This window comes from Notamacropus eugenii, chromosome 2, assembly GCF_028372415.1.
Source record: "Notamacropus eugenii isolate mMacEug1 chromosome 2, mMacEug1.pri_v2, whole genome shotgun sequence".
Classification (NCBI taxonomy): domain Eukaryota; kingdom Metazoa; phylum Chordata; class Mammalia; order Diprotodontia; family Macropodidae; genus Notamacropus; species Notamacropus eugenii.
In genome coordinates this window covers 60,385,694-60,413,419 of record NC_092873.1, presented here as the reverse complement: position 1 = coordinate 60,413,419, position 27,726 = coordinate 60,385,694, and the positions used below count along the sequence as shown (strand labels likewise).

At 50.3% G+C, this 27,726-nt stretch overlaps 1 protein-coding gene across 7 annotated transcripts in view; it reads right to left on the bottom strand.

Moving 5' to 3' along the window:
* The window catches only part of DGKD (diacylglycerol kinase delta), a 113,008-nt gene that overhangs the window by 23,450 nt on the left and 61,832 nt on the right, over positions 1-27,726 (bottom strand). For all 7 annotated transcript variants that reach the window (XM_072640547.1, XM_072640548.1, XM_072640549.1 and 4 more), the window contains 14 exons: positions 16,209-16,313; positions 15,769-15,901; positions 14,873-14,979; positions 14,454-14,579; positions 12,407-12,509; positions 10,523-10,685; positions 9,128-9,236; positions 7,586-7,725; positions 6,443-6,527; positions 5,304-5,398; positions 5,095-5,194; positions 4,717-4,990; positions 2,949-3,110; positions 1,900-2,028 (listed from right to left, as the gene is read on the bottom strand). In XM_072640547.1, the coding sequence (XP_072496648.1) occupies positions 1,900-2,028; positions 2,949-3,110; positions 4,717-4,990; positions 5,095-5,194; positions 5,304-5,398; positions 6,443-6,527; positions 7,586-7,725; positions 9,128-9,236; positions 10,523-10,685; positions 12,407-12,509; positions 14,454-14,579; positions 14,873-14,979; positions 15,769-15,901; positions 16,209-16,313 (1,831 nt within the window). The remainder of the gene's footprint in view (positions 1-1,899; positions 2,029-2,948; positions 3,111-4,716; positions 4,991-5,094; positions 5,195-5,303; positions 5,399-6,442; positions 6,528-7,585; positions 7,726-9,127; positions 9,237-10,522; positions 10,686-12,406; positions 12,510-14,453; positions 14,580-14,872; positions 14,980-15,768; positions 15,902-16,208; positions 16,314-27,726) is intronic.

Sequence of the window (27,726 nt, the reverse complement as noted above, 5' to 3'; positions counted from 1 at the left end):
TTCTCAGCTGTGACCACAAAGGCAAATCAGCAGGGGCACAGAATGCAAAGCTCCTTGAGAAGAACACCTAGACTCTGGGGAATGAGGCTGCCAAGAAGGAGTCAACTCTCTGTCACTCCCTGCATTTTGGTTGCCCTAGTTTTAAAACCCCATGTAGCCACTGGTCTTCCTGCTCAGTGGAGACTGTGGCAGATGCTTTTTAACTGTCTGTTCTCCTCCACATTTGCTGACTAAGTCAGGTAAGAGTTCTTGAAAAGGAACCCTCAGGGTTGCCCTCAGCACCTTGCTTGATGTTCCAAGATGGGCAGAAACAGCCCCTGTGATGACCCCATCCTGCACTGCTGGCCTCTATGCTGATGCCTGGCTCCTTCTATCTGCCGACCAGTCCCCTTCTACAACCACAGCTCTTGAGGTGAAGATTCGCTTTCCCATCACTTGGCAGAGCCATCCCAGGACAAGTCGATGGGGAATTCAAACTGGCACCAGACCAAGGAATTCTGGAGTAACAGCTCTGCTTGTTTATCTCAAACACACACTTCCTTATCTCCTCTGGTTTCTTTCCTCCTAGGCTTTCCCTGCACTCCTCTGCACATAGGAGCTTCCAAAGTCTACATCTACATGAGAGGCCCCCTGGCCCATCCCATGGGCAGGTAAATGGTATCAAAGCAGCACATAAAGCCCCTGGGGAGTCCTTGAACGTCAGGTGCAAACTCTGCCCGCTCTCCTGAACCTCAGCAGAGAGGAGCGTAGCCAGCCCCCACCAACAGGACACCAGGTTGGGACCCTGCTGGCTGGGACTCTGCTCCTCAAGCCATGGTGCTCCCATCGCTTCTGTCCTGGATTACCTTGACCCCAGCTATGACCTCTGAATGCTTGCTCACTAATGTCAACTAAGAAAAACACCAAAGGACAGCTGTGCCTCATGGAGAAGATGGGTACCAAGAGAAGGGCAGGGTTGTGGGCTCCTGGAGCAGACCAATCTGGCACATAGGGCCCCCTAATCACCACAATGACAAAGACAAAAGCTCACGTTGGTCCAATGCACGGAGAGCTCTTACAGGCCCCAAGTCTCATCCCTAATCGTGGTACTTAGCAGATGTCCCATCCCAAGGCCAGGTCAGCTCAGTTGCCCAGCTGCCAGGTCTGGGGGCACTGCCTCTCCCTGCCCCACATCAGGGCTCAGCTTTACCCTCCCAAGTGTCTGCATTGTGCAAGGCACAGGAGGTGTCTGCTGGCCTTGCCTTCAAACCCCTGGGCTCCCGTGGTTTTCTGTACTGCACAGTCATGGATCGCGATTCTGGGGAAGAGCCCCTTAGTGAATGTGGCAGATGAAGGAGCCACCTAAGGTTGACTGGACCTGGAGCTAGGCCTCTACTTTGGGCAGTGGGAATTTCCCTGGGAAGACCAGTTAGGCTTTCCTGACCTTTCTGTGGAAGAACTCAAGATCTGGTCAGAGCTATGGCCTCATAGATCCTGACAGAATCCCTCCAAAGAAGAAAGGGGGCAAGATATGTTTCCCCTTGACAGGTGGGGAAAGAAGGAATGAGAAGGAAAAGGCTTTCCCCAAATCCCAGAGTCCCAGGTGGCAGAAAGTGAGCCCACATGTAGCCTGTGAGCAAATGATCATTAGCTAATGATTCCCTCTGGGTGCCAGCCCCAGAGGACATCTTTCCCCAAGGAGGTGGCTTTTGCTGCAGTGACAGGTGATTTCAGGGACCTTTTCTCACAATCTATTCCAGCTTGGGAACATCCACATGAAGAAGGGTGATTCTTCTCTTCCCCTGACTGGGAGCAGTCATCCCACCAGCCCCCCCCCCTCCCCCCGCCATGCAAACAGGCCCTGCTTGGCCCAATGCTGCTGCCAACTCTGAGCTGGTCATAGGAGATGCTCACACTCACTTGGGTACAGAATCTTTGTGTTCAGCATTGGCAAGCCATCACGGTTTCCTGTCTGGGGAGGAAGTGATGCTGAACTGCCCAGTGACAAACTTCCTTTGTTTATTAGCTTTTCACAAGGGGATTTGGACACTGCAATAAACAACAGAAAGACAAGTGTTAAAAACAGAACTTTGCTGAAAGGCGGCCATATTGTTTTAAAAACCCCTCTGAGGCCATCTGTGAGGGAGCCCCCAAGGCTGGACATCACTCATTGGCCATCACACAGAGGACGAGATAGAGAAAGGAACAGCTGACTGATGGAGGTCTGGGTGCTGACTCTGTGCTGCTTGCCCAGCTCTGGAGGGAGGGACACCCTGGGTGTCAGGAGCGGCACCATAGGGGTTTAGCACATCCAGCCCCATTCTCTTCTGTCTACAGATGACATGCCAGGCTCCCTTCCCACTCCCTGTGCGGAGCAGCAAAGTGTACTGATGCAGCTTCTGGGGATGCTCTGAACTCCCTGAGGAGATCAGGGTGTAGGGACAGGCTCCACACACTTGCTCTAACCTGCAACAGGCCAAGAGCATCCTGAGGATGGCAGGAGCCTCCCAAATGACCCCATCCTGTTCTCTTACTGAGGCTGGCATCAGAGAGAGACCATAATCACTAATGACTGAAGAGCCACGTGACAAGCGCGTGTGCAGATGACACAGCCCACACATGCATGTGGAACATCATGGCATCAGGGAGAGCTGGAGTGATCTCTGGTCTGTCCACCACCTACCTGCCTCCCTGGGGGGTAGGACCAGCTGAAGAGAAAGACGGAGCAGGAAGGGGAGGAGCTTGTGGGGAGAGAAAGTGCCAGGCAAGGCTCTGAGCCCTGGGGGTGAGGCACTCCGGTGCTCAGGGAAGCTCCATGGATGGTGGATGTGTGCAGGCAGAAGTTCCCAGGCGTTTTTGGGAGGTGGCCCATGGTGAAGCCTTGATCCCTCTGTCCAGGCTCAGGGAGGGAGCCCAGGTGGGCATGGGCACTTAGCTGTGTGCAGAGAGGTGGGAAGTGCCAACGGTACCTTTGCGGTGGCTCCTTCCTCGGGAAACACTGCCATTGCCACCATGAGATGACCGCAGAGGGGGCTTGTCCTCGGCCTTGGGCTCTTGGCCTTCGGGGGTGGCAGAAAGCCCTAAGATGAAGCCTTCCTGCTCCTGAGTCTGGGCATTCTGCTCATCCACAGCTGGGGAACAGGAAAGGAAAAGAACCGAGGATGGAGTGAGCCTGGATGTGGATGTCTGGCTGATGCGACCTGGGAATGGCATCTATCTGGACAAGGCCACAGAGACCTCAAGAGGGCCACATGGTGGTGGACAAGGAAGGGTTAGTTCAACAGGATTTATGTAAGGAGGGAACCTTACAAAAGCAGCCTAGTCGCCACCAACCCAACAGGGCCAAGATCCAGCTGAGCAGAGAGCTGACTGAACAAAGCCCAGGCATCCTAGCACCTCAGAAGCTGCAAGGCACCTTCTGAAAATGGGCAGGGCCCAGGTGAGGAGAAGGCCCCAGAATGAGGAGGCTGCCTTAGTCCTGCATATGCTCCTTTGGTGAAGCACATGGCAGAGAGATGTGGGGAACATGGAAGCAAAAGCAGAGAAAAAGAAGAGGAAAGTGATGGGAAAAGAGAGGAGGACAAATGGCGAGAGGCATCGGGAAAAGAAGACAGAAACAAAGATTCACTCTGTGTGAGTCTGGAAAGGCCATCCTTTGGGCTCTGCCCACTGGCTGTTCTCCAGGCCCTTGGGGAGAGTCTAAAGGAGGGCCTGGCCCCTGCCACTGCCTAGCAGAGGGAGGGATCTATGCAGGGTACTAGAGCTGCTGAATCCAGTGCCCTCCCCCTCCCTGGGCTGGCTTGCCATGCTTCTCTAGCATCTCTTTTGATGCTGACAAATGGGGCAGGGCAGGCACTCCCCCCTGCCTTTCATGGGAGCCAAGACAGCACATGACTCCCCTGCAGTGCCATGGCCCCCAGCCACACAGGGCCTGGAGTGCAACCTTCTAACTCCTGGACTGGCACAGTAGAGCTGATGAGACCTCAGAGGCACTTAGGCTGACCCTGACCTGAACAGTAGGCCCCCGCGCAGCATCCCCACCAAGTGGCCTGGACACGCTGGGACAGCACAGCTCATTAGGAAGTTTCTTTGCCACCAAGAATAACTAAAGCCAGGCACATCCCCAGGCCTGGACTGTGGGAAAATCACTTCCTAGCTAAGCCCTGGCTTTCTCATCTGTAAAACAGGGATGATGTTCCCCGTGGAGCCGAGGCTCAAGAGAGGTCCCAGGGTACAGCAAACACACACTGTAGTGGTGTGGTGTGGCTTGGCAGGGCCTGACCAGGTACTTTAATGGTGTAAAGAATTCCCAGAGGGCAAGCTCCCTCCTGCCAAGGCAGGTTTGGCACCTCTGCCATCAACAGTGAAGAGAGGCCGCCTGAGCTCGCAGGATCTGAGGGACCTGCCCAGGGTTACATAGCCAGAAGTGTCAGGGACTGGCCCAGCTGGCCATGCTGCCTCCATAAGGAAGGTCTGTCTGACCAGGACTCCCCAAATATGGGAAAGGCATGTCTTGTTTTTGTGGGATCTCTTGGGATGGCCACCCTCGAGTGCCAGGGCCATCACTGGCAGCTCTGGGAGACATGGCTGGGCTTGGGCACCCTCAGCACACACACATTTGGAGGAAGAGTCTATGGTGACACAAAAGCTAATGACTGACTGGATCGGGGTCAATAACCCCTCCCTGGGCTGCCCCCTGGACTCCTTAAGGCATGGAGGGGGCACAAGGCAGGCTACCTTTTTCTGCATGTTCTATGATCTGGCGAATGGCTTTCTTCAGGCTGTTGGCTCGTAACATGAGCTGTTCCCGAGGCCGGAATATCTGGGGCCGTGCTGGGCAGGCCGACCCTATGGAGCGGTCTGTGGAGGAGGCACAGACCCCACCAGAGCCATCACCATCTTCCATCTCTTCTGCAATGGTGGGAGGGGGGTTGGGCAAGGAGGAGGAAGCTTGGGATTCATCATTCAGCGTCTTGAGGAGAGAGTCCAGCTTCTCTTTGAGCACAGAGCACTGAGGGAAGGAAGTGGAGAGCCTCAGACCTGGCAGAGGGCCCCGGCCCTAGCCAGCTGTGTGCCACACCTGCTGCCACGTGCCACGTCTGCTGCCATGCTCACCTTTCTGGCCATAACTTCAGACTCCTCAGAGCCCTCTGTGGCTTTCTCGTATGCCTTCCCTACTCGTGCCACAAAGTCCTTCACAGTTTCACAGAGCACCCTGCGAGGAGGAAGAGAGGAAGCTGTAGGCCAGAGCCTTGCGGGTCTCACTCCAGAAGGCCCCCATGTACACCCCCTGTGCTGCCATGGCACTGCTTGCGGGCACATACTTAGCAGAGGAGATGACCACAGAATGCTGATCCGACGTCAAGATTTTGGACAAGTGAGCAGCCACTGAGTCTTCATAGAAGAGAATTTGCTGGACCTAGAGACGCAGAGACACAAGGTAAGTATGGGCACCCGGGCCCGGGGTGCAGAGCTGCTGGAACCATACTCCCCTGGGAAGCCCTGGCCTCAGCTCAGCCAAAACATCAGCGCCCCAGGGCAGACCTACCTCTAGTTCTGGGTGGCAGGTCATCTCTCTGAGACTACTTCCTCAACTGTAAAATGGAGATAACCGCAATGGCTCTCCACCCCCCATGGTGAGCTACGATGCCACTGGAGAGCATCATCTGGATAAGATTGGTCAACCTCTGGCCTGATTGAGGTGAGAGCATCAGGGGCCTTGAAGCCTACCTGCTGTTCCACAGGGGTGGCAGCATGTTCCTTGGCATGCCTAGGGCCCAGGCCTGCCACTCACTTTCCCAGTTCTGCAATGGGTGATTCTAGGCTTTGCAATCAGGCCTCATGCCCTAGTCCTGGGCCTCTGTCCCTTGACCAGGCAGCAGCTGCCCTGCTCTGTCCTTTGTCTGAGGCCCTTGGGACATGTGTCCCCTCCTCAAGAGGCTCTCATTCTTGGGGAGAACAATTCATCCCTAAGCTTTTCTCCAAAGCCTGGGATCCAAGGGGTCCTCAGAGCTGTCCTGGCACAGACAGACAAGCTGTATGAGCTTTGTGGTGCTTGAGTAAGGTCTCGAGGGAGGGGATGGAGCCTGTGACCAACACAATGACAAACCCAATGGGACCAAAGGGGAGGGACCATGTTCCAGAGCAGTGGGCACCAAGGAAGGAAGGATAATGTAAAGCATCCCACTTGCCCACTGGCTCTAAAACTCCCATCCCCTGGCCTGACAATCTCAAAGCTTTGGGAAAACAAAAATGTGTATGGGGAAAGAGGGAGCCATGGGAGGTTCTAAGTAGGATGGCATAATGAAAGTGATGTTTCAAGATGGCGGCCAAGGGGAGGGAAGGGAAGAGCTCATGGCAGCAAGAAGGGAGGTTGGCCAGGAGGTTGCTGGAGGATCTTCAGGTGGGGGCAAAGGTATGAAGTGGGATGCAGGAGCCGAAACAGAAGAGGCAAGGCTGGTACCTCCGAGTCCTCACTGAAGTCTTCCGTCACTGTGGAGGACGATGCTTGTCGAGGGAGTTTCGTTTCGTACACCATGATGCTCCACCTGGGAGTTGGGAAACCACCAATTATCATCATGGTCTGCTGGGTCTCCCCTGGACTCAGTCAGGGAATCTGCCAGGGAGAGCCCTGAAGGCCGACAACAGCTGAGTACCTAGTTGGGTTCTGGCTCTCAGTCCCTTAAACAAAGGCTCTTCCTGAAAGGCAGGCCATGTAGGCCAGAAGCACCGACCTGCAGGGCTCATTCTACAGATGACAAAACTTCCTGCCCTTTCACTTGGGCATAGTTCTCAAAGGAAAACCATTCCTGACATTTAGCCTAAAGCTGCATCTCTGTGAGTTCTCAGGGGTGTGGGCTCTTCCAGAAGTGTCTCTCTTTAGCCTCTAGTCCTCCCCCTCCCTCTGCCCCAGACTGCCAGGCAAGGCCTTAAAACTGGGGAAGGTGAAAATACTGCCCCAAATTGCACTAGTGAAGTGGACACGCCCCCCAGCCCATGCTGCTGAGCTTCTCCACTATCCAGCCTCCTCATGCTGTCTATTGTCCTCAGCGGCTCCTCAGAACAGAGGCCTCCCCACCCAGGCCTTCTCAACCTAGGCAATCTGTGTCCCTCTCCTTCCTCCAAAAAGAGTCTACCCCACATCGTGGGGATGTTCTCTGGGTCAGCACCAGAAGAGGGCCATCCCTGATGTCCACCTGCCCGTGTTCTTCTTCTCCTCAACCCTCCAGGCTTGGCCCTTCCTTCCTCTTCACCTCACCTCCTGAAACATCTCTTTCCTGCACACAGGAGTACATGCACATGACATGTACATGCATGAGCACAGATAGGGAAGGGGAAGGGAGAGGGGCTCAGATTTCTTTTCACACTGGACATGTGTGACCACAAAGGATTAGAGCTACCAACAGAGGCCAGGGAAAAGGCTCCTTCATGAGAAACCATGGCTCAGGGCAGGCAGGCTCCTCCAAGCTCAGCTTGGGCTGCTGGGAGCTGGCCTTCATGGGGTCTTCATGGGCGCCTGGCCTCTGTGGGGCCCCTAGCCTCCAAGGCGGGGAGAAGGCTGAGCCGGGACATCCAAGAGGCCCCTCGGAGCTCCTGCCACACTCACCGGTCCAGCATTTTGGTGCTGGCTCTCTCTAGCTTCTCCAAGATCTGGGGTAGCTGAGTGTCATCGTCACAGGCAGAACCCCAGCCCAGCACCCGAGCCAGGTCGTTTCCTGTCCCAAGAGGCAGTACTCCCAGCTGACACTGCAAGAAACAAGATGTGTATCAGCTGACACCACCACCCACAGCCAGGAGGGGCTGAGTCCCCCAAAGACCCACCCAGTTCTCCAGGGCTGTGGTCACTGAGAAGTTGAACTGGTGATGGGGCCACAGCATTGGCAGCTTCGGGGAGCTCTCTGCCTCACCCTCCATCTCCCAACTGTGGACAGCTTCATGGTCTCCAGAAAGTTCTCTTCTTTCTCTCAAAATGGGACCTGAGCCCTAGGCTGGACCCTACTTAGCTACTGTGCTCCCCAAGAAGTCATCAGCCCTTCCCTCCCCCCTCTCCAATCCACCTTAATGAAGTCAGTCCCCTAATCTCATTTAGCTAGATTTGGTGCCAGAGGCCCTGGGTTCAAATCTGGCCTCATCTGCTTAGTAACACTTCACTTGGAGCACAGAGCCTCAGTTTTCTCATCTATAACACCTTAGAGCTCCTGCATATGACAGAGGGTCAATGACAATGAATGAAAGACAAGGGACTTGGCCTGGTGTGTTTCCTCACTTTCTCCACCCGGTGGCAGTACTTGATTGGCTGGGGCAGCTCCCCTTCCCCTTGTTCCATGGCTTTCTCCCCATAGTGCTAAGCTCTTGTGGGAGGCAGAGGCAAGTGCCCTGGGTCAGTCCCTCTGTTGCCAAGGCTGGAGTTCTGGCTGCTGAGGATTTCAGGGAGTCCCTTCTCTGCCTCTATGAGGGCCCAAGAAAGTGGGATATCTGAGGAGTGACTCTGGAGGCCAGGCCCCCATTCCCCAAACTGTAGAGCTGAGGAAACTCCGGGGGACTCACGAGGCTGGGTCTGTGGCTTGTCCATGGCCACACACGCAGGAAGGGGGCACTGGTGGGACGTGAGTGTTAGTGGGACGTAGGGGCTGGGGAATCAACAATTATTTCCTTCCTTGCTAAAATACTCTTGTAAGATGCAAGGACATTTCCTAGAAGCCTCTGTGCCACCATGCACGGGTCCTTCTTTCTTTGCCCCACTGTATGATGCTCCTGCAACTTCAGTGTCCAGCTCCTTGTCCTTTCCTGGACACACTTCTCCCCAGGCATCACTAGAGCCATTCACTTCATCCCTAACTTACTGCCTGACAGCAGGGGTTCTTAACCTGCAAACTTAACCCAAGGGGTTTTATTTTATGCATTTAAAGGTAGGGGAGAGGAACAGTTAAGCACCCACTTTGTGCCAAGCACTTTACAAATGTTATTTCTTCTGAGTGGGTGTTCATGGGCTTCACCAGATAGCCCATGGGGGTTGTGATACCCAAAAGGTGACAACCCCACGATCCACAGAAGGTTGGGGCCAGGGAGCCATCAGAGTAAGGGAACTGTCCAGGCTCTGATGCTGACGCAGTCTCTGAATTCCTCTCTGGGCTCTTAGGGGATGTACCTGCTTGTGAAGGTTGAGGCTATCGATCTCAGAGAGGACCCATCCGACACTGCCATCCCCACCACACACCAGAATCCGGAAGGTGTCAAACTTCTGGAACAAACGTAAACTGTGGGGAGAAAGGAAATCCACCGTTACCAGTGTGTGGTTAGTGTGGGTCATCCAAACTCTGCCCTCCCTGGTGACAAGAGGGAGTCCTCAGGAAGGTGGAAGTCTGGAGCTCTTCTCTTGGCGGATGCCCACTGTGCCAGCTGACTGCCCCGACCCCCCTGGTCTGCCTGCTGTGCCCACTGCGTGCTCTGATACCCCTGAGAACACCAGAACAAGGAGGCCATTTCCGTGCCTTCGCTGATCAGCGGCTTCAGTTGCAGATCAGATATCAAAGATAATGGAGCCAGGCATCCTCCCAGAGCCTGCTGGTCAGGGTGGGTTCCCTAGCATGGCCTGTAGGATGCCCAGCCCCCAGCACTCATGAGAGTGGTCCCAGCATGCAAGCCCCTGCTCTATATGTGGAGGATTTAGGCAGCACTTCCTAAGGTACTTTGCTCTCAATGACTTGTGACATGAAGAGCCAGGTACTGACTTCCCTTTACACAGACAGATGAGGCTCTCCTGCACACTGCCTATCCCCCAAAGCAGAAGACTCTGCCCCATAACACTGGCTCCCATCTGGGTGCCTGCTTTGGGTGATGCTGTCAGAATACACTTATGAATGTCCTTCTTGCAGGAAGGAGTAAACTGAGGTCAAATAAAACCAGCTGTCTCCAGAGTTAGCAAAGCCTCAGGAGGTGCAGGAGGCCACCATCAGAGAGGAGAATGCCCTGGCGGTGTCATGTTACGCCACAGAATCCTCGATTACTTAAGGTAAACTCCACAGGGAGAGAACAGGTTTGGCAGGTACATCTGCAAATCAAATCTCCTGCCCAGGCTCTTTTCAGTGCTGGCCTCAGGCCTTCAGAAAGTCCCCATCTCCTGGCCCACGTGTAAAGAAAGCAGCTGGGGTCATAAAAATGGACCCCACCAACGTGGCCTACAAACGTCACCATGGACATAAAACCAGAAAGAAAGGACGGTAGACACAGACCAGATCTCTCCTCTCCGAGCAGCAAAGACCCTATGAGCACCTGAGGGGAGTCTGGAGCAGACCCCACCTACAGCCTCATTTCCATTTCTACATCCTTGGGTGAACAACCATGGTAGAGATCTATGCCTGGCTGAAGGGGAAGAAGGGAGAGGAGGGGGAACACAAGAGGGGAGAGAAGACAGGAGAGAATGAGACACAAGGAAGGAGAGGGAGAAAAGGATAGGGAGAGGGAGAAAAGGATAGGGAGAGGAAAGGGAGGCAGAGAAAAGGGGAGGAGAGATGTTCCCTTTGGCTGGGGCTGGGACTCCTACCCCAGGTGGGGGCCTCCATTCATAAGGTCAAAGACTTGGGCTGGATTCAGCAGCTGTTTGAATCTCCGAAGAAACTTCACCCCCTGGTTGTCTCCACTTTTGGAATTGACAAAGACCAGCAATGGGCTCGTACAAGATGGGGGACACGTGGCTTTCCAGAACCCTGGATGCACAGGAGGAAGGGGGAAATCATAAAGATCTGGAAGATGTAACATGGAGGGGGCTTGCTGTCCTCTCTCCCTCTCCTCTGTCTCCCCCCTTTCTCTCCTCTCTTCCCCCTCTTTCTCTCCCTCTCTCTCTCTCTCCCTCTCTCTCCCCTTTCTCTCTCTCTCCTCCCCTCTTTCTTTCCCCCCTCTCCCTTCTCTCTTTTTCTCCCCCCCTTTCCCCCTCTCTCTGTCTCTCTCCCCACCCCTTTCTCTTTCTCTCCTTTAAGAATACTGATGCTAAATCTCCCCCCACCCCAGCCATCCCAGAGGTACATTTTTACATCTGAGATACAAACAGGCCCTGACCTCTGCACTGGTAATTTGGTGGAATGATAAAAACACGCAGCTTGTGCAGAACATCCTCCCCACCAGGCCTCAGGGAAGAGATCTGGAGCATTGTTTCTCACATGACTATTGAGGGCTTGGATTTCTTCCTCTGCAAACTGCCTCTATATAGCCTTCAACTATTTGTCAGTTGGGGGATGGCTCTCATTCTCATAAACCTGACTCAGTTCTCTATAGATCTAAGAAACAAGACCTTAAAAGAAATGCTGCAAAGATTCCCCCATCCCCATTTAACGGCTTCTTCTCTAATTTTAGCTGCATTGGTTTTGTGTACACAAAACCTTCATACTAAAAATGGTCCATTTTGCCGCCCGTGATCTTTTCTACCTCTGCTTTGGTTATGAACTTCCCTTATGCATACTTCTGACAGGTTCATTTCTTCTGTAATATGTTTATGAGGTCACTCTTGACGTCTCAATCATGAACCCATGTGGTGTATGTCCTGAGAGGCTGGTTTATACCTCATTTCTGCCAGACTGCTTTTTCCAGTTTTCCCCAGTTTTTGTTGAATACTGACTTCTCACCCCAGCAGAGGGTGGGCTTATCAGATGTCAGGCTACCCTATTTCTGCCTGCCATCTCCCTACTGGGTTCTGCTGACCAAGCTCTCCTTTCTTAGCCAGGACTGGGCATTCAGATGGTTCCTGCTCTGGGGTCTTGCTCTGCCCCCTTCTCCCCTATCTTCTTCCACACCTTGGCTACAGGAAAGCCTCCCCACCCATGGAGGATGGCACCTCTGTGCTTGTGGCTCATGGGCCTTTTCCCATCTGTCTCCTGCTCCAAGTGCTCAGGATGAAGATCCCCTCTTCTCACCAGGACAGCCTCCCCTTCACTCACAGTGGAATGGGGATCACTATCCCCTGACAGTGAAACCTCAGCCTGCCACCCCTGTGGATGCAGATAACAACTGCTCGGGCTAGTCCTTTTCCTGGCAGACTCAACTCAGTAAATTAAGATGCTTACCCCAGACACAAGGTAAGGAGCCTCGTGGGGGCATGGTTTATCCTAACGGCTGGAACACTGACCAGACCCATCAAGTTTGACCATCGCCTGGCATATTGCTCAGGGCCCCTAACTCTCCAACCTTATACACCATGACAAGAGCTCATCTTGCCACCCTCAACAAAGGTCTTGTGCCCCATGCTCCTTTTCCCAAATGCCAGTTTGCTGACCTCCAGCATCCTCTTCCCTGGCTTATCCTTGGGGCTGAATCCTTGCCCACCTCCTTGCCTGGCTGTTTTGGAGTTACCTTGGGGTATGGGGAGAGGGAGCAACCTGGAGAGCAAAACCTGGGAAGAGGCCTTCCACCCTGGTGGGGGGGCATGGATACGCACCATCAGAATCTATGCTGTTCAGGGCAGTTGGAGGAATGACAGATACTTTGCACAGGCCCAGGGGGCACTTAGCCAGGAGCAAATCCTTGCATGCCGTATGTACCTGAAACAACAATTGTCAGTGGCCCAGCTGGCCTTTTCCAGACAGTCCCCCCCATCATTGCTTGCTGAATGCCCTCCCCTTTTGGCATTTCAGGTTTGGAGGGAAAGTGAATGTAATTAAGATCATCTAGGTCTTTCCACCCATCCTGCTCTCCCCACCAGCTCGTTCTGTGCCATGGTGTCTGCTGTGATGAGGACAAGTGCAGGTCGATGGTGCCTTAAGGTCTACAAGGCATTCTACAAATGTTAGCTCATTTGAGCCCACGGAAGCGCTAGGAGGTGGGTGCGATGATTATCCCCATCTTACAAATAAGGAAACTGAGGGACACAGTGGTTAAGTGGCTTGCCCTGGTTCACACAGCCAGTAAGTTTCTGAGGCTGAATCTGAACTCAGTTCTTCCTAATCCAGGCCCGGGGCTCTCTGCACTGTGGATCCATCCTTCCTGGGACTCTGCCCTGCCTCATTTCTGTTCCACTGCCCAGAAGCCCTTAACCAGTGTTTTCTAATTGAAAAGATAACTTCCTTCAAAGATTTTCTTAATCTGAGCTCAAGAGGATCTCTATACACGTCATTCAGGGATATCCTTGACTTAAGAGGCATGCCTTCTTCCTAGGACAATCTAGTGTTCCCAGAGGCAGCCCTGGGCTGTGCTGCCAGCCCCCAGGACCTAGACGGACAAAAGGGGAAGGGAGCGCATGAGAAAGGAAATGGTCAAAAGTTCGGCCTCTGGTCTGGGGAAATTGAATTTCCCTAAAAGAAAAAAACCTGTGAATACAAGGGGCAAGCCAGCCAGGCCCTACTTGCTGATCTGGAGGATCCAGAAGGTGGCAGGGGGTTGGCAGGAAGCAGCAGGAGTCGCCAGGGCTCTGGAGGCCGCCCCAGAAGGGTAACAACTTTCAGGGTACTGGAATGTGTCCCAGAGGCCCCTGAAGTCAAAGCGCTGCTGCCATCCCAACTCTTCTGAGAGAATCTCCACAGGTATCTGGAGCCCCACCATGGGGTTAGGCCCTGGTCTCAAGAGTTGGGGAGGCTAGTTTGAGGACTGCCTCATACATTCACTTCACCTCTCTCTGCCTGAATTTCCTCATCTGTAAGATGAGAGGGTGAGACTTGATGGTCTGTAAGGCCCCTTCTGGCTGGCAATTCATGGTCCAACAATCCCCACACTGAAAATCACTCTTGGCAGAGCTTTGGACATGTTTGGTCGCTAGTTCTCTGGAGTGAAGGGGAAAGAGAAGAGGGTAACCATTTCTACAGGACCTACTATGTGCTGGGCGCTGTACAATTGTTGTCTCATTTGATCCTCACAACACCTCCTTCTGCCCCGGAGGTGGGGGCTTTTATTACCTCCATTTGATAGATGAGGGTAAGTGACCTGCCTAGGTACACAGAGCTAAGCAAGTGTCTGAGGACAGATTTGGCCCAGGAAGGTGCCTAGCCTACATGAGGCGATGGAACTGAGGCAGTCCTTCCCAAAGCCCCACTTGTTCATGGCCAACACTGGCCCAAGTGATCCTTTCTCAGGAGAGCCTTGAAAGCCCCATTCTTTTTCTAACAAACCACCAAAGGTCCCCCACATAGCCTCTTGGATGTAGGCTGCCTGCTTTTATCTGAAGCCAACACATGGTGATGCAGGTTTAATGGTAGTGCTGAAAAAGTCCCAGCAGGGACACCCCAAAAGTGAGGTAGTCCCAGGATCACAGGACAAAAGGAAGCCCATGTGACAGAGCAGAAGGAAAGCCCTCAGTGACCTGGCGCTGGAAGGGACCCTTTCACGGGGCAGAGGACGGGCAGCCAAGGAACTGAGCAGGGGCCAGACTAAAGCTTCCTGGCCTGAAGTCACAGCTTGTTCTCCTATGCCACGCTGTCTCTGGGAGGGAAGCGAGGCAGGAGGTGAGAGGGGGGGGAATCTGCCAAGCCCCACCCCAGTGCCTAGCAGCTCACCATGGCCTTGCACCAGAGGCAGCGCCAGTCTTGCAGCCGAAGTACGCTGCCACACGTCTTCTCACACACTGTGCACTTGGCGCTCACGGGGAGATTTCCTTCCAGCCACTGATGGGGCATCGAGATCTGCAGGGCAAACAGTGGCAGAAGCAGCTGAGGCTTCCCTCTGGGTCTGAGATGGGCTGCAGCCTAATGAGCTCCAGGGCACTTTCTGAGGGCCACCCTTTCAGCTAAGACTCCCCTCGCCCCAAGATGAGCTGACCTAAATTTAAACTGTGGCACCCACCCAGGGGTCTGGGACCTGAGGCCTCCAAGGCCCACTCCCTCCTGCCAGTCCACTGAAGGAAGCCCAGTGAGGGAGCACCAGGACACAGCAAAGGAGGACACAGAGGGGGCCCCAGTGTGGGCTCAGCTCCTACCCCGTCTTCATCCTCTCGGATGTCCTTCCCAATAGAAGCCAGCGTCGTCCACTTGCAGTTGTTGGTCGCGCGGACAGCGCAGCGCTTGTGGGCTTTGAACTTGCACACTGAGGAGGAAGGCAGAGGGAGGGGCGCTGAAGCCTCCTGAGTGGCTCCCAGGGAGGGGGAGGTGCTGTGCAGGAGGCTGAGACCTGGAGCAGAGGCTCCTCTGCCCCCTGGTGCTGCCCCTAGGCCCAGGAAGGCCGAGGCCTGGGCCCTGCTCTGGATTCCCTGAGCTTTCTGACCTCACCCTTCTCTTCATGTGGCATAGCCAGCCCACTAAGAAGCAGCAAAGGGAAACTTCTGTTGTCTGAAATGCTGCCGGACCTGTGTGCGGCAGGGCCTGATGAGAAGCAAGGCCCAGGTATGCTGGGCTATTGGTCAGGGCCCAAACACAAAGGCAGTGGGTTGGGCAGTGCAGTGATCAGGGTTCTGGGCTTGGAGTCTGCAGGACCCAAGTTTTAATCCCACCTCAGACCTGACACATAAAGGCCTCAGCAAATCCTGAGACCAACAAAGGTAAGCTGTTGCTGGTATGACCATGAATTCAAGGCTTCTGGGGTGCTAGCCCTCCCCATTTTGTTAGCACAAAGGCCCTAAATCTCTTCGGGGCCTCACCTGACCCCCAGGGCCTACTGTAGGACACACAGTGGGATGAGCTTGCCTGCCGTCTCAGGTGTGGTCACCCCACCACCCTAGGATGATGCACTAGAAGGTGCCTGCTCCCAAGTCCCCGGGGGTCTCAGGAATGTGATGTTAAAGGGACATAGGGGAAACTGTGAGAAGAGTTTGGGGGCTAGAGTCCAGTCTCAACTCTGTCCCTCGGGCAGTCAGCTCAGCCTCAGTTGCCCACATACCTTCACAAGACAGGCCGTGGGACGTGACCCCAGACAGTGCCTCCCGACACACGTTGCAGTACGTGGGCCTTGCGTGGGAGCAGGCGTACCAGTTGTGTGTGCCTGAGAAATGGTCCATGCTGTACTGGGTGGACTGGAAAGCCAAGGTAAAAGTGTTGAGTGAAAGAGGAATGGGGACATGTGCCCTGCCCCACCAAATGGGAGCAACCTAAAACAGTTCCCCAGCCTAGCCAGTATGGATGGAACTAGGGGGCTCGGACTTGATGGGCCAAGGAGCCCCTGGGCATGGGGGAGCCCGTGGTAGGCAGGATGCTCAGTGCCCAGTTCACAGAACCGCAAATGTCTGGGGTCCAGGAGGGGACAATGTAAGTGCCTTCTCTTCCCTAACCTTTCCTTCAGGGTCCTCACTCCCCCCCCCCCCATAAGGATCCTTGCACCACCTCAAAGTGCTCTCGGTTCTGTACAGTCTTCAGGGCTGCAATCCAGTCCTCCATCTCTTTCCTGTTATCGGCGCACAAGATGAGCTTCCGACATGGAGTGATGACCTGGAGAGAAGGAAGGGACAGTCTGGTCAGCATCGTGCTGCTAATTCCTGCACCGTTCATAGTTACAATGTTCTTTTGAGGGGTTCTGGGAGCCACATTGTTAATAAGCATTTATTAAATGCCTATTGTGTCCTCACCCGTAAAATGGGCTGGAGAAGAAATGGCAGGCCATTCCAGGATCTCTGCCAAGAAAACCCCAAAAGGCGCCATGGAGAGTCAGGCACAATGGAAATGACTCACCTGCAACAAACGTGCCAGGCTCTGAGCTCAGCCCTGAGAAGGTAAGAAAGCAAGAGACATGTCCTGGCCTCGGGGCAGGGAAACCAGCATGCAGACCATGGGGGATGTACAGGCCATACACAGATGGGCTGGAAAAGACTGCAGAGGGTGGCTTCAGCCTCTGCCCTGCCCCATCTTCTGGGGGGCTCCTAACTTTATCTACACCCCCCCACAAAACAGGAGAGCTGCCTCTGCCTCTCAGAACAGGTGATCGTAACCAGAAAAAGGCCTCTGATACAGAGAAAACTGAGGAGGTTCAGAGCCAGAGCCAACCACAGGAAATCACATCTTCATGATTACTTGGGTCCCGCAGCCCAACATCATGCCTGCGCGTCGCAATGATCTGCCTGGAAGGATGGCACCGGGCAACATTACCAGCACCAAGCCCTCCCATGTCCTTTCGGCAAGACTGTGGACACAGGGCTGCAAAGGCCACAAAGATCGCCTTGTTGAAGCCCCTTCTTTTACGGACAAGAAAACTGAGCCCCACAAAGGGGAAGGGATGGGGAAGCCTTCCGTTGTTAGCAGAGTCGGACCTCCTAAATCGTAATGATTGCTAGTATTGATACAGCACCTCCTGTGAACTAAGCACTGTGCTAAATGCTTGGCAATGACGATCCCATTTGATCCTCAGCAATGCTCGTTATCCTCATCATGCAGGTGAGGAAACTGAGGCAGACAGAGGTTACATGACCAGCCCAGGGTCACACAGACAGTAAGCCTTCCTGACTCCAGGCCCAGCTTAGCTAGCTGACAGAGCTGTGAACACCAAATCTCAATCTACGGATTCTTGGGCATGAGGATTCCCTGATCATTCCTGATTCCTGGGAAGAGTTGAGGAATCAGTTGAAGGAAGGCAGGGCAGGTGGTTTGGGAGTGAAGGCTGACCCTTGCATGCTTCTGTCTGCGGTCATTCATTGACGACTTGGTCGAGGCTGATGGACGCCCTCTGGGTCATCAAGCATCCTTGCTGTCTAATGTGCAGAGACGGTGAATGAGGAAACCCATCGGGGCTCCTCATGTGGCGGAGAAGGGCCAGACTGCCCCAAGTCCCAGAGCTGTGGCATCCCTTAGCAAGATGATGTATTTGGCCCCAGAAAGAATGAAGCCCACCACAAAAAGGCAGGCCTCCCTCCAAACTTGGACAGCCCTGTGGCCATTAGATAAACATGATGCCATATTTAGGAAAATGCTCATGGAGGACCTGTCTGGTGGAAGGATGTGGGATCTGGAGTCGGAAGAGCTGAGTTTGAATCCTGACTCTACCACACAGGAACTGAGTGACCCTGGCCCAGTCGCCACCCCTCGGCAGGTGTCGGGGTCCCTGTCCAGCTCTAAGCCATGTGGCTCTGAGCAAACTCCCAGGATTCCTCATTGGCTTGTCAGGTTCTCCGGTGCAGAGCAGGGATCCTTGGGGAATGTTCACAGCATGTTCCAGGGCTGGACTGAGTGTGGGGAGGCCTATCAGTGAGCTGGCCATAGGGCCGTGGATTTCACAAAGAGCAACCGTTTACTAAGACTGGAAGGAGGTGCAATCTGCATCTGTGAAGGGAGAAAACCTCCTGACACCATCACAGAGCCTCAAAATCTGAAGCATTAAATGAGCTGAATGAGTTATGGTTTTTTTTCCTAGGCCCCATGGAGGTCAACTACAGCCAGGGAAATACAGGTACTGTAAGTACACAATCCTAGTGCTTGTTTCTTGCATGCTGAAATGTTGTGTATGGTGATGATCGAGTTCTTGCTAAATAAACTTAAAACACAGGTCTTTATTTAACTATAACTTTGTTTTGTGTATTCTAGACATTTTTAACAACAAATATATGGAATTAATTTAACAAGACTGGAGACGCATTTCTGGATTTCTCACTACTTTCATGATCATCTTTGTACAGAACATGAAAGCTCTGACCCTGTGAGCTGGGCCACCCCTAGAAATGGGAAATGGTGGCAGCAGACTTGCTCTTCACCTTTTTCCTTTTCCTGTTTATTCATGGACTAGAAAAGAAACATGAGATTTCCTGCTTTTTACATTCAAAACTGATTTCTCAATTTAGAATGAGCTAGTCCAAAGAAGGAAACACTTTCTGGCACCTGCAGAGAAGTCATCCCCCTCTGCCCCTGCTCCAGAGCCCCAAGGACTCCAGGTAAGGAAGGCCTGGCCCAGCTCTCATGCTCTGGCACTGAGCTTTCCTGCTTTTGGAGTCTTTCACACCAACATGACCAATGTTCTGATGTCCTGGTAGACATCAGTTTCATGGTACCACGTGCCACCTTTGCCCAGTCTGGGGGTTCCTCAAGTCTTCTGGCAGCCAAGTTCACCTAAGGGGGTGACAAGAAAGCTTCGGGGCTGGAGCTCAGTGGAGTTCAGTGCATCACCCTTTGCTGTGTTTATAGATGTTAGTACTGGATAAGAGACAAAAAGGGGAAATGGGTCTGTATCTAGAAGGCTTAGGTTTGACAGAGGGAAACTGAGGCAGGGAATAAGAATTTATAGAGTACCTACTATATGCCGGACACAGTGCTAAGCATTTTACAAACAGCCTCACCACATCCCTGGGAGGTAGGAGATATTGTTATTCCCATTTTACAGATGACAAAACTAACACAGACAAGGTTAAGTGACTCACCCAAGGTCACATAGCTGGTAACTATTTGAGGTGTGATATGAATTCAGATCTTCCAACTACAGGCCCGTAGTTCTGTGTACAAGCTGCTTGTGAGGCCTGGCTATGTCACTTAGCTGCTGTATGACCCTGAGCAAGTCACTTAACCACCAAGAGTCTCTGTTTATTCACATGAAAAGTGGGAATAAAAACATATGCTACTGACAGTTCAGGGCTCAGATACAGAGCTGAAAAAGGCTTCCTGTGGAAGGTGAGGTATGAGTGGAGCCCTGAAGGAAGTCAGGGACTCCAAGAGACCGAGATGAGGAGGGAGAGTCTTCCAGGCAGGTGGCACAGCTGGCGCAATGGCCTGCAGATGGGAGATGAGACATAATGAGGAAGGAAAAGCAGGAAGAAGATGAGTTGTAAAGGGTTCTGAAAGCTCTTTATATTTGGTCCTGAAGGTGACAGGAAGTCACAGGATGAGAAGACAAGAGCAAGGAAGGCTGGGTGATATCGGAAGAGATAACACCGGCCAAGTGCCATATGATACGGAGCCCCCGAGCCAGGACTTTCTAAGTTTATGCCAGCAGGGCATGACTCTGGCAGACCTTGGCCGGACTGGAGAGGCACGGATGTGGGCAGAGCTCACCGAAGTACTAAAAGTTACCAAGTCACAGACTATATTAAAGAAGCAAATACTCAGCGCTTTTTCTTATCAATAACACTTAAGAAGGGGTCCCAAGGTTAAGTCAAATGATGGTTAGAAGGTAATGGCAATAGGAGGCCAATCTCTGACTGGGGGCTGAGTGACGCACATTTCTGCAGCATGAGAAAGCCAAAGAGGAATTCTGTTTAAAAAGCTGCACCAGGCACACCGCGTACCAACTACTCCACTTCTCACTGTGGCTGCTGGCACTGATGGCCCCATTTTTCTCGGTTCCCTGGAGGTTTCCTTCCTCTCCATTCCAGACCAGAACACTACCATGGGGATGTCAATACTCAGGCGGAACACTCCTCTCTTCCACCCCATGGCAGCTACCAAGGTTCCAGGCACATCTCAGATCTCATGCATTCCACAGGCTCTAGAATCCTCTATTTCTCACTTCTACTCTCCGACATCCCCTGCTCCTGCACAATGAACAAATGACCTCATCTCTGTCTCTATTAAATCAGGGGTAGTTGGAATGCACCCTTGGTTTGCCCTCTCTGGCCCAAGGTTGCATTTAGTTCCTGTTCCTAGGATACTTGGCATTGCTGGAGAAAGCCATGCTATGGAGCTGAGTGGGAACTGTAGCTCCCTTCAGCTTTTACCTTACAGACCCTTGTGGGCAGCCTGTCCCACTCTCCTCCTTCCCAAGGAAGCCTTCACACTCTTTTGCTCTGTGATGTAGATGGGCCGCCTCAAAAGAGCCAGCTATCCTGTTCCAAAAAGCTGCCCAGCCCCACACACCACTGGAGGGAGAGAAAGCTGAAACCACCCATCTGCTGGGAGCCCCCCCCTGAAATCTCGGTGGATCTGAGGACAGCCAAAGTGACCAGCTGCACTCCTAGGGTCCACCTTCTGATGCTCCTGCAGCTGTTGGGACAAGCCAGGGTTCGTTCAGGCTGAAGTGGTCCCTCAAAAGGAGTTTCCTGAGATCCTACATCAATCAACAAACACTTGCTAAGCACCTCCTATGAGACAGGGCAATGGGGGCGCTTGCCCTCCAGGAACTTATACTCTATCAGTGGAGTCGTGCTCAGGAGCCGCCCCGAGGGAGTAGCGCCAGCACTGAATCACACAGGAAGAAAGCAAGAGAATCCCAGAAATAGAACGTGGCACATATAGGGGCCACCCTCCAGGGCAAAAGGGTGGAGATGAGAGAGGGTGGTGGTGAGGACAGCAAGGCCACAACAGCTGAACCATGAGGTGCAAGGGGAGACTCGAGATGTCAAACAGAGAAGATTCTACACGTACTGCTAGAATGAGTGAGGAAGGGGCTCCATGGTGAGAATGGAGCTTCAGGGACCTCACTTTGGTGGCCGAGTGGAGGCCGGGTGGGAGCAGGGAGGCTCCAGGGATGGAGATGGGAGGTCACCAAGTGTGAGCATCAAAAAAAGGAGGAGAAGGCCTAGTCCAGAGACCCAGAGGAAGCCCCCCATGGCTGGTCAGGGGCTGGCTGCAGATCCAGCAGAGACTGAGGAGTGGCAGGAGCCAGCAGCGTCCCAGAGAACCAGAGAGGAGGGAGGACCCAGAGAGGGCCACGAGGCCAGATGCTGCAGGACCCACAGGAATGGGAATTCCCTGACAGGAACAAGACTTCGTGGGTCCCTGTGATCGAGATTTCACCTCATGATGTCCTTTTTGGGTAAGGAGATAAAGCCACCCATCTCTTTTTGAAAAAACAAAGAAACGGAGGTCCGGGGACTCAGAATCTCACTCAGAGATAATGTCCCATGTCTTTCCAAGGCTGTCTTTAATGTGAGAGAACTTGGCACCGTAACCCCTGAGGCAGCCCCTCTGCCACCTTCCTCTGAGGAGCTAGGAGAGAAGGGAAGTGCAGCATCCGCTCCCACCTCCAACTCCCATCACCCAACTGGCCTCTGCTGCCACCACTGGTTTCATTTTCCCACAATTAAATTTTAGTTTAAACATTCAACATCCTGTTTACATCATTTTGCCAAGAGTCAGTTATGACGAAGCCAGCAATGAAGAAGGCAAATATCAGACTGTCAGGAAATGAATATTCACCTGTCGGGGGAGAGGCTGACCACTGACCTTCTCCCACTGGGGCCCATCTCTAGTGGAAATGTGGCCAGTGCCCTGAAAAGTCCTTTTTTCCACCCAGTCCAAAGCATGGCCAGAAGCAGCCTCTTCATCCTTCAGGTCAACTGCACCGATTCTTTAGAAGACGCACACCAGAGGTTAGAGCTGACATGAGCTGTGGGCTGCAGAGGCCAAGGAATGAGACTGAGCCACAGGAAACAGCAGAAATCAAGCACCTGGAGAAGCCAAACGAGGCCAAATGGAGCCAGCAGGAGCCGGAAGACAGTATGCACCATGGCCAAAACAACGTGAGCAGGAAGGAAAATGAGCAAAACCCAAACCCACTAGCCAAGTGAGAAAAGCATCGGAGTTCTGGGGCACTGGGAGAGGCCCAGAACACAGGCAGAGGCAGGGCAGGCTTGCCAGTCTGGTCAAAAAGGATCGAGCACCAAAGGAGATAGGGTCCATGGTGATGCAGATGGAAGGGATCACTGTCCCCCGCAGCCCCTGTAAAGATGAGCTAATCCCACCTGGCTGGTCTGGGATGCTTCCTGGCTTGTGCTGGCACAGTGGACAAAGCCCTGGGCTTGGAGTCAAATCCAGCCCCAGCCACCAGCAGGGTACCCCTGGGCCTTAACCTGTCTGCCTCAGTTTCCTCAACTATAAAACAGGGATAATAAAGATTCTTTACTTCCCAGGGTTCTGAGGATCTAATGAAATCACACTTGTAAAGTGTTCAATCAGTACCTGGCTGTTCCAGTACCCAGAAAAGATGTCATGAGGCGAAATCTCGATACAGCAGAAACCCTATAGATGATTACTACCCCTCCCCCAAAAGTGGGGAGTGAGAAGAGGGAGGATGGATTAAGGAGGCAGAAGCAAAACAGACTTGAGAAGGGAAAGGATAAAAAGGTAAAAGAGGATGGAGGAAAATACACAGTTAGCAATCATAATTATGAATGTGAATGGGATGAACTCATCCATAAAATAGAAGCAGATATCAGAATGGATTAGGAACCAGAATCCAACAACATGTTGCTTACAAGAAACACATTTGAAAGAAATACACACAGAGTTAAAATAAAAGGCTTGAGTGCAATCTATTATGCTTCCAGAGAAGCAAAAAAGGCAGAAGTAGCAAGCAGGATCTCAAAGCAAAAGCAAAAAGAGACCTAATTAAAATCAGGGAAACCACATTTTGCTAAAAGGGACCAAAGACAATGAAGTAATATCAGTACTAAATGTATGTGCACCAAAAGGTAGAACATCAAAATTCTTAGAGGAAAAGTAAAAAAAAAAATTACATGACAAAATAGACAGTGAACCTATACTAGTGGGGGGGATCTCAATTTACTCCTCTCATAACTTAAATCTAACCATAAAATAAATAAGAAAGAAGCTAGAGATGAACAGAATTTTAGAAAAGTTAGCTATGATAGACCGCTGGAGAAAACTGAACGGGAATAGGAGTATGCCTTTTTCCCAGCTCTATGTGGAACCTTCACAAAGTGTGATCACATATTAGGGCATAGAAACCTCACAAACCAATAACGGAAAGTAAAAATATTAAATTAAATATTAAATTTCACTCTTTTGGGACTATAATGTGATAAAAATTACATCAATAAAGGGGCTTGGAAGCAGAAATTAAAAATTAATTGGAAACTAAATAATCTAATCCCAAAGAATGAATAGATCGAAGAATAACAGCAACAACAAAAGAAACAATTTCATTAAAGATAATAACACTGCGACAACACAGCAAAATTTGTGGGATGCAGCCAAAGCTGCACTTAGGAGAAATTTTCTATCTCTCTGTTTATCTCAATAAAAAAGAAAAAGAACAGATCAATGAATTGGACACGCAACTAAAAAAAAGACTAGAAAAAGAGCAAATGAAAAATCCTCAATTAAACAACAAAATAGAAATCCTGAAAATCAAAAGAGATGAATAAAATTAAAAGCAAAAAAATTGAACTAATAAAGCAAGGAGGCTGTTTTATAAAACAGCAACAATAAAACAGATAAAGCACCAGTTAATTTGATTTAAAAAATACAAACCCAAATCACCAGTATCAAAAATAAAAAGGATACATGCACTACCGAGGAAGATGAAATTAATTATTAGGAACAATTTTGCTCAATTATATGCTAGCAAATCCGACAATCTAAGTAATATGGATGAATATTCATAGAAATATAAATTGCCTGGATTAAGAGGAAATAAAACATTTGAATAACCCTATCTTAGGAAAAGAAACTGTGCAAGACATAAATGAGTTTCCTAAGAAAAAATCTCCAAGACCAAACGTTTAAAGAACAATTCATTCCAATACTACATAAATTATTTGACAAAATAGGCAAAGGAGGTAAAATTCCTTTTATGACACAACATAGTTTTGATACCTAAAGTAGGTACAGAAAAAGAAAGAAAACTACAAAGCAATATCCCTAATGAACACCGATGCAAAAGTAAAGTACCAGCCAAAGGACTGCAGCAATACATTCCAAGGATTGCACACTGTGCCAGGTGGGATTTATACCAGGAATGCACGGCTGGTTCAATATAGGAAAAACCATTCAGCATAAATGACCACATACGTGACAAAAACAACAAAAATCACATTATCTCAGCAGATGCACCAAAACAGCTTCTGACAAAATACAACACACATTCCTATTAAAAACACTAGAGAGCAGAGAAATCAATGGAGCTTTTCCTCAAATGATAAGTAGTACCTATCTAAAGTAGCACCAAGAGTGACAATTATCTGTAATGAGGATAAGCTTGAAACCACCGTTGTCCATTGTCACTATTGTTATTCAATATTGTACTAGAAATGCCGGCTACAACAATAAGAGAAGAAAAAGAAATGGAAGGAATTAGAATAAGCAATAAGGAAACAAAACCATCACTCTTTGAAGATGATCTGATGGCGTACTTAGAGAATCCTAGAGAATCAACTAAGATATTAACTGAATGAACAACTTCCGCAAAGTTGCAGGACATAAAATAAATTCACATAAATCATCAGCATTTCTACATATTACCAACAAAACCTAGCAGGAAGACATAGAAAGAGAAAATCATTTAAAATAATTGTAGACAATATAAAATACTTGGGAGTCTACCTGACAAGACAAACCCAGAAACTATACGAACAACCTTACAAAACACTTTTTTACAGAAATAGAGACACATCTAAGGAATTGGAGAAATATTAATTGTCCATGGGTAGGCTTAGCCAATATAATAAAAATGATGATTCTACCTAAATTTATTTCCTTATCCAGTATCATACCAATCAAACTATCAAAGAATCATTTTATAGAGCTAGAAAAAATAATAATCAAATTCATCTGGAAGAACAAAAGGTCAAGGATGTCAAGGAAATCAGTGAAAAAACAAAGTAAAGGGAGGCAACCTAGCAGTTCCAGATCTCAAATTATACTACAGTAATAGCTATGAAAATCAGCAGAGCTAAGAAATGGAGTGGTCTGATCAGTGAAACAATCAGATTAAGTATACAATATGGAGAGGTAAAGGACCATAGTAGTTAAGTGTTTGATAAACCCAAAAGATCCAAGATCTTTGAGGCAAGAACACTATTTGACCAAAAACTGCTGGGAAAACTGGAAAAGTAGTCTGGCAGAAACAAGGCACAGAGCAACATCTCACACCATATTAGGGGAGTACTGAAAAATTACTTGTTAAATATATGGATAAGGTAAGATTTTATGACCAAAGAAGACATAAGAGAGTACTATGATAAAATGGGTAATTTTGGTCATATGAAATTAAAAAGGTTTTGCACAAACAAAACCAAAGCTTCTGAAATTCAAAGGAAAGTCAAGAACATGTGTGTGTGTGAATTTTACATGAAGTTTCTCTGATAAAGGCCTCATTTCTCAAATATATAGGGAACTGAGTTAAATTTATGGAAATAACAATGAGTCTCCAAATGATAAATGGTCAAAAGATATGAACAGGCAGTTTCCAGAAGAAGAAATCAAACCTATAAATAGTAACATGAAAAAATGCTCTAAATCACTAATATTTAGAGAAATGCAAACAATTCCGAGGTACTGCCTCATACTTATCAGACAGGTTAACATGACAAAAAGGGAAATGACAACTGCTGGAGGGGATGTGGAAAAATTGGGACACTAATGTACTGTTGGTGGAGTTGTGACCTGGGCCAGCCATTCTGGAGAACAGTTTGGAAACTATGCCCAAAGGGTTATAAACTGCATATCCTTTGACCCAATAATACACTCATAGGTCTGCATCCCAAAGAGATAAAAGAAGAAGGGAAAGGCCCTACATGTACAAAAATATTTAAAGAGAATGTCCATCAATTGGGGAATGGCTGAACAAGTTGTGGTATGTGATTGTAATGGAATACTATATTGTGCTACAAAAAATGACAAAGGGGATGGGTTCCAAAAAACCCGGGAAGACTGATATGAACTGAGGCAAAGCAAAGTGAACAGAACCAGGAGAACATTAAATACTGGAACAATGAGCAACTAAGATCTGGCCACTCTAGTCAATATGATCATCCATGACAACTCCAAAGGACTCAAAATGAAAAATGCTGTTCACCCCAGAGAGAGAACTGATAAGCTCTGAGTACAGACCGAAGTACATTATTCTTTAATTCTTCCTCCTTCCTTCTTCTTCTTCCTTCCTTTCCTTCTTTCTTTCTTTCTTTCTTTCACAACATGGCTAATATGGAAATGTTTTATGTGACTTCACTTGTATAATTGATATCATATTGTCTCCTTTCTCAGTGGGTGGGGGAGGGACTGGAGGGAGGAGAGAATTTGGAGCTCAAAATAATAAAACAATTTATGTTAAAAAAGAAAACAAAAACGTGCCTCATTCTACATCTGGAATGCACCACCTCTTTATCAGGCAGGAGAAATCTGATTTCATCTTCAGTCCTTGGAAATAGTGGGTAGTTACTGCATCGATCAGGACAGCTAGGTGGCACAGTGGACAGTGCCAGCCCTGAGATCAGGAAGACCGAGTTCAAATCTGACCTCAGACACTTAATAGTTGTGTGACCCTGGGTAAGCATTACTTAACCCTGTTTGCCTCAGTTTCCTCATCCTGTAAAACTAGCTGGTGAAGGAAATGACAAATCAATCCGGTGTCTCTGCTGGATAATAACCCCAAAGAGGGTGACTAAAACAACTGAATGACAGCACATCAATCAGTCTTCTTGAGTCTTTGGAATGATTTTACTTTACAGTGCTACTGTTACTGTACAACCTTTCCCCGTCTTTCCTCCAAACCTAGCCCTCTCCCCAATATATCTTGTATTTTTGCCAAGGAAACCTCCAGTTATCCAGGTTTGCACCAGAGCAGTCACCCCTGACTCTTCCTCCACCCACTTGTCCAATCCTGCCTTTTCCTCTCACCTTCTGAGTCTCCTTTCATCCATCCCCTCTATTCTCCAATCCCTGTAGTCACCAGGGATATTCCTGAGCACAGGTCCAGCCCTCAGGATGCCTCAGTGGCTGCTGGGCATGCACCCCATGGTAAGGCTCCATGGACACCCTACTTGTGGGAGCCAAGAACTGGAAACAACAGTGACTTCCATGGATTGAGGAGAATGGATGAGCAAAGTGTGGTGGGTGACTGACCTCCTATCCCACCTTACCCAGCCCTGGGCCCTCTTCACCCTGTGACCACGGCCTCCTGGCTGGTCTGCAAACAGGACGCTCTGTGTCCTGGGCCTAGGCATCTTCCCTGGCTGTCTGCTATGCCCTT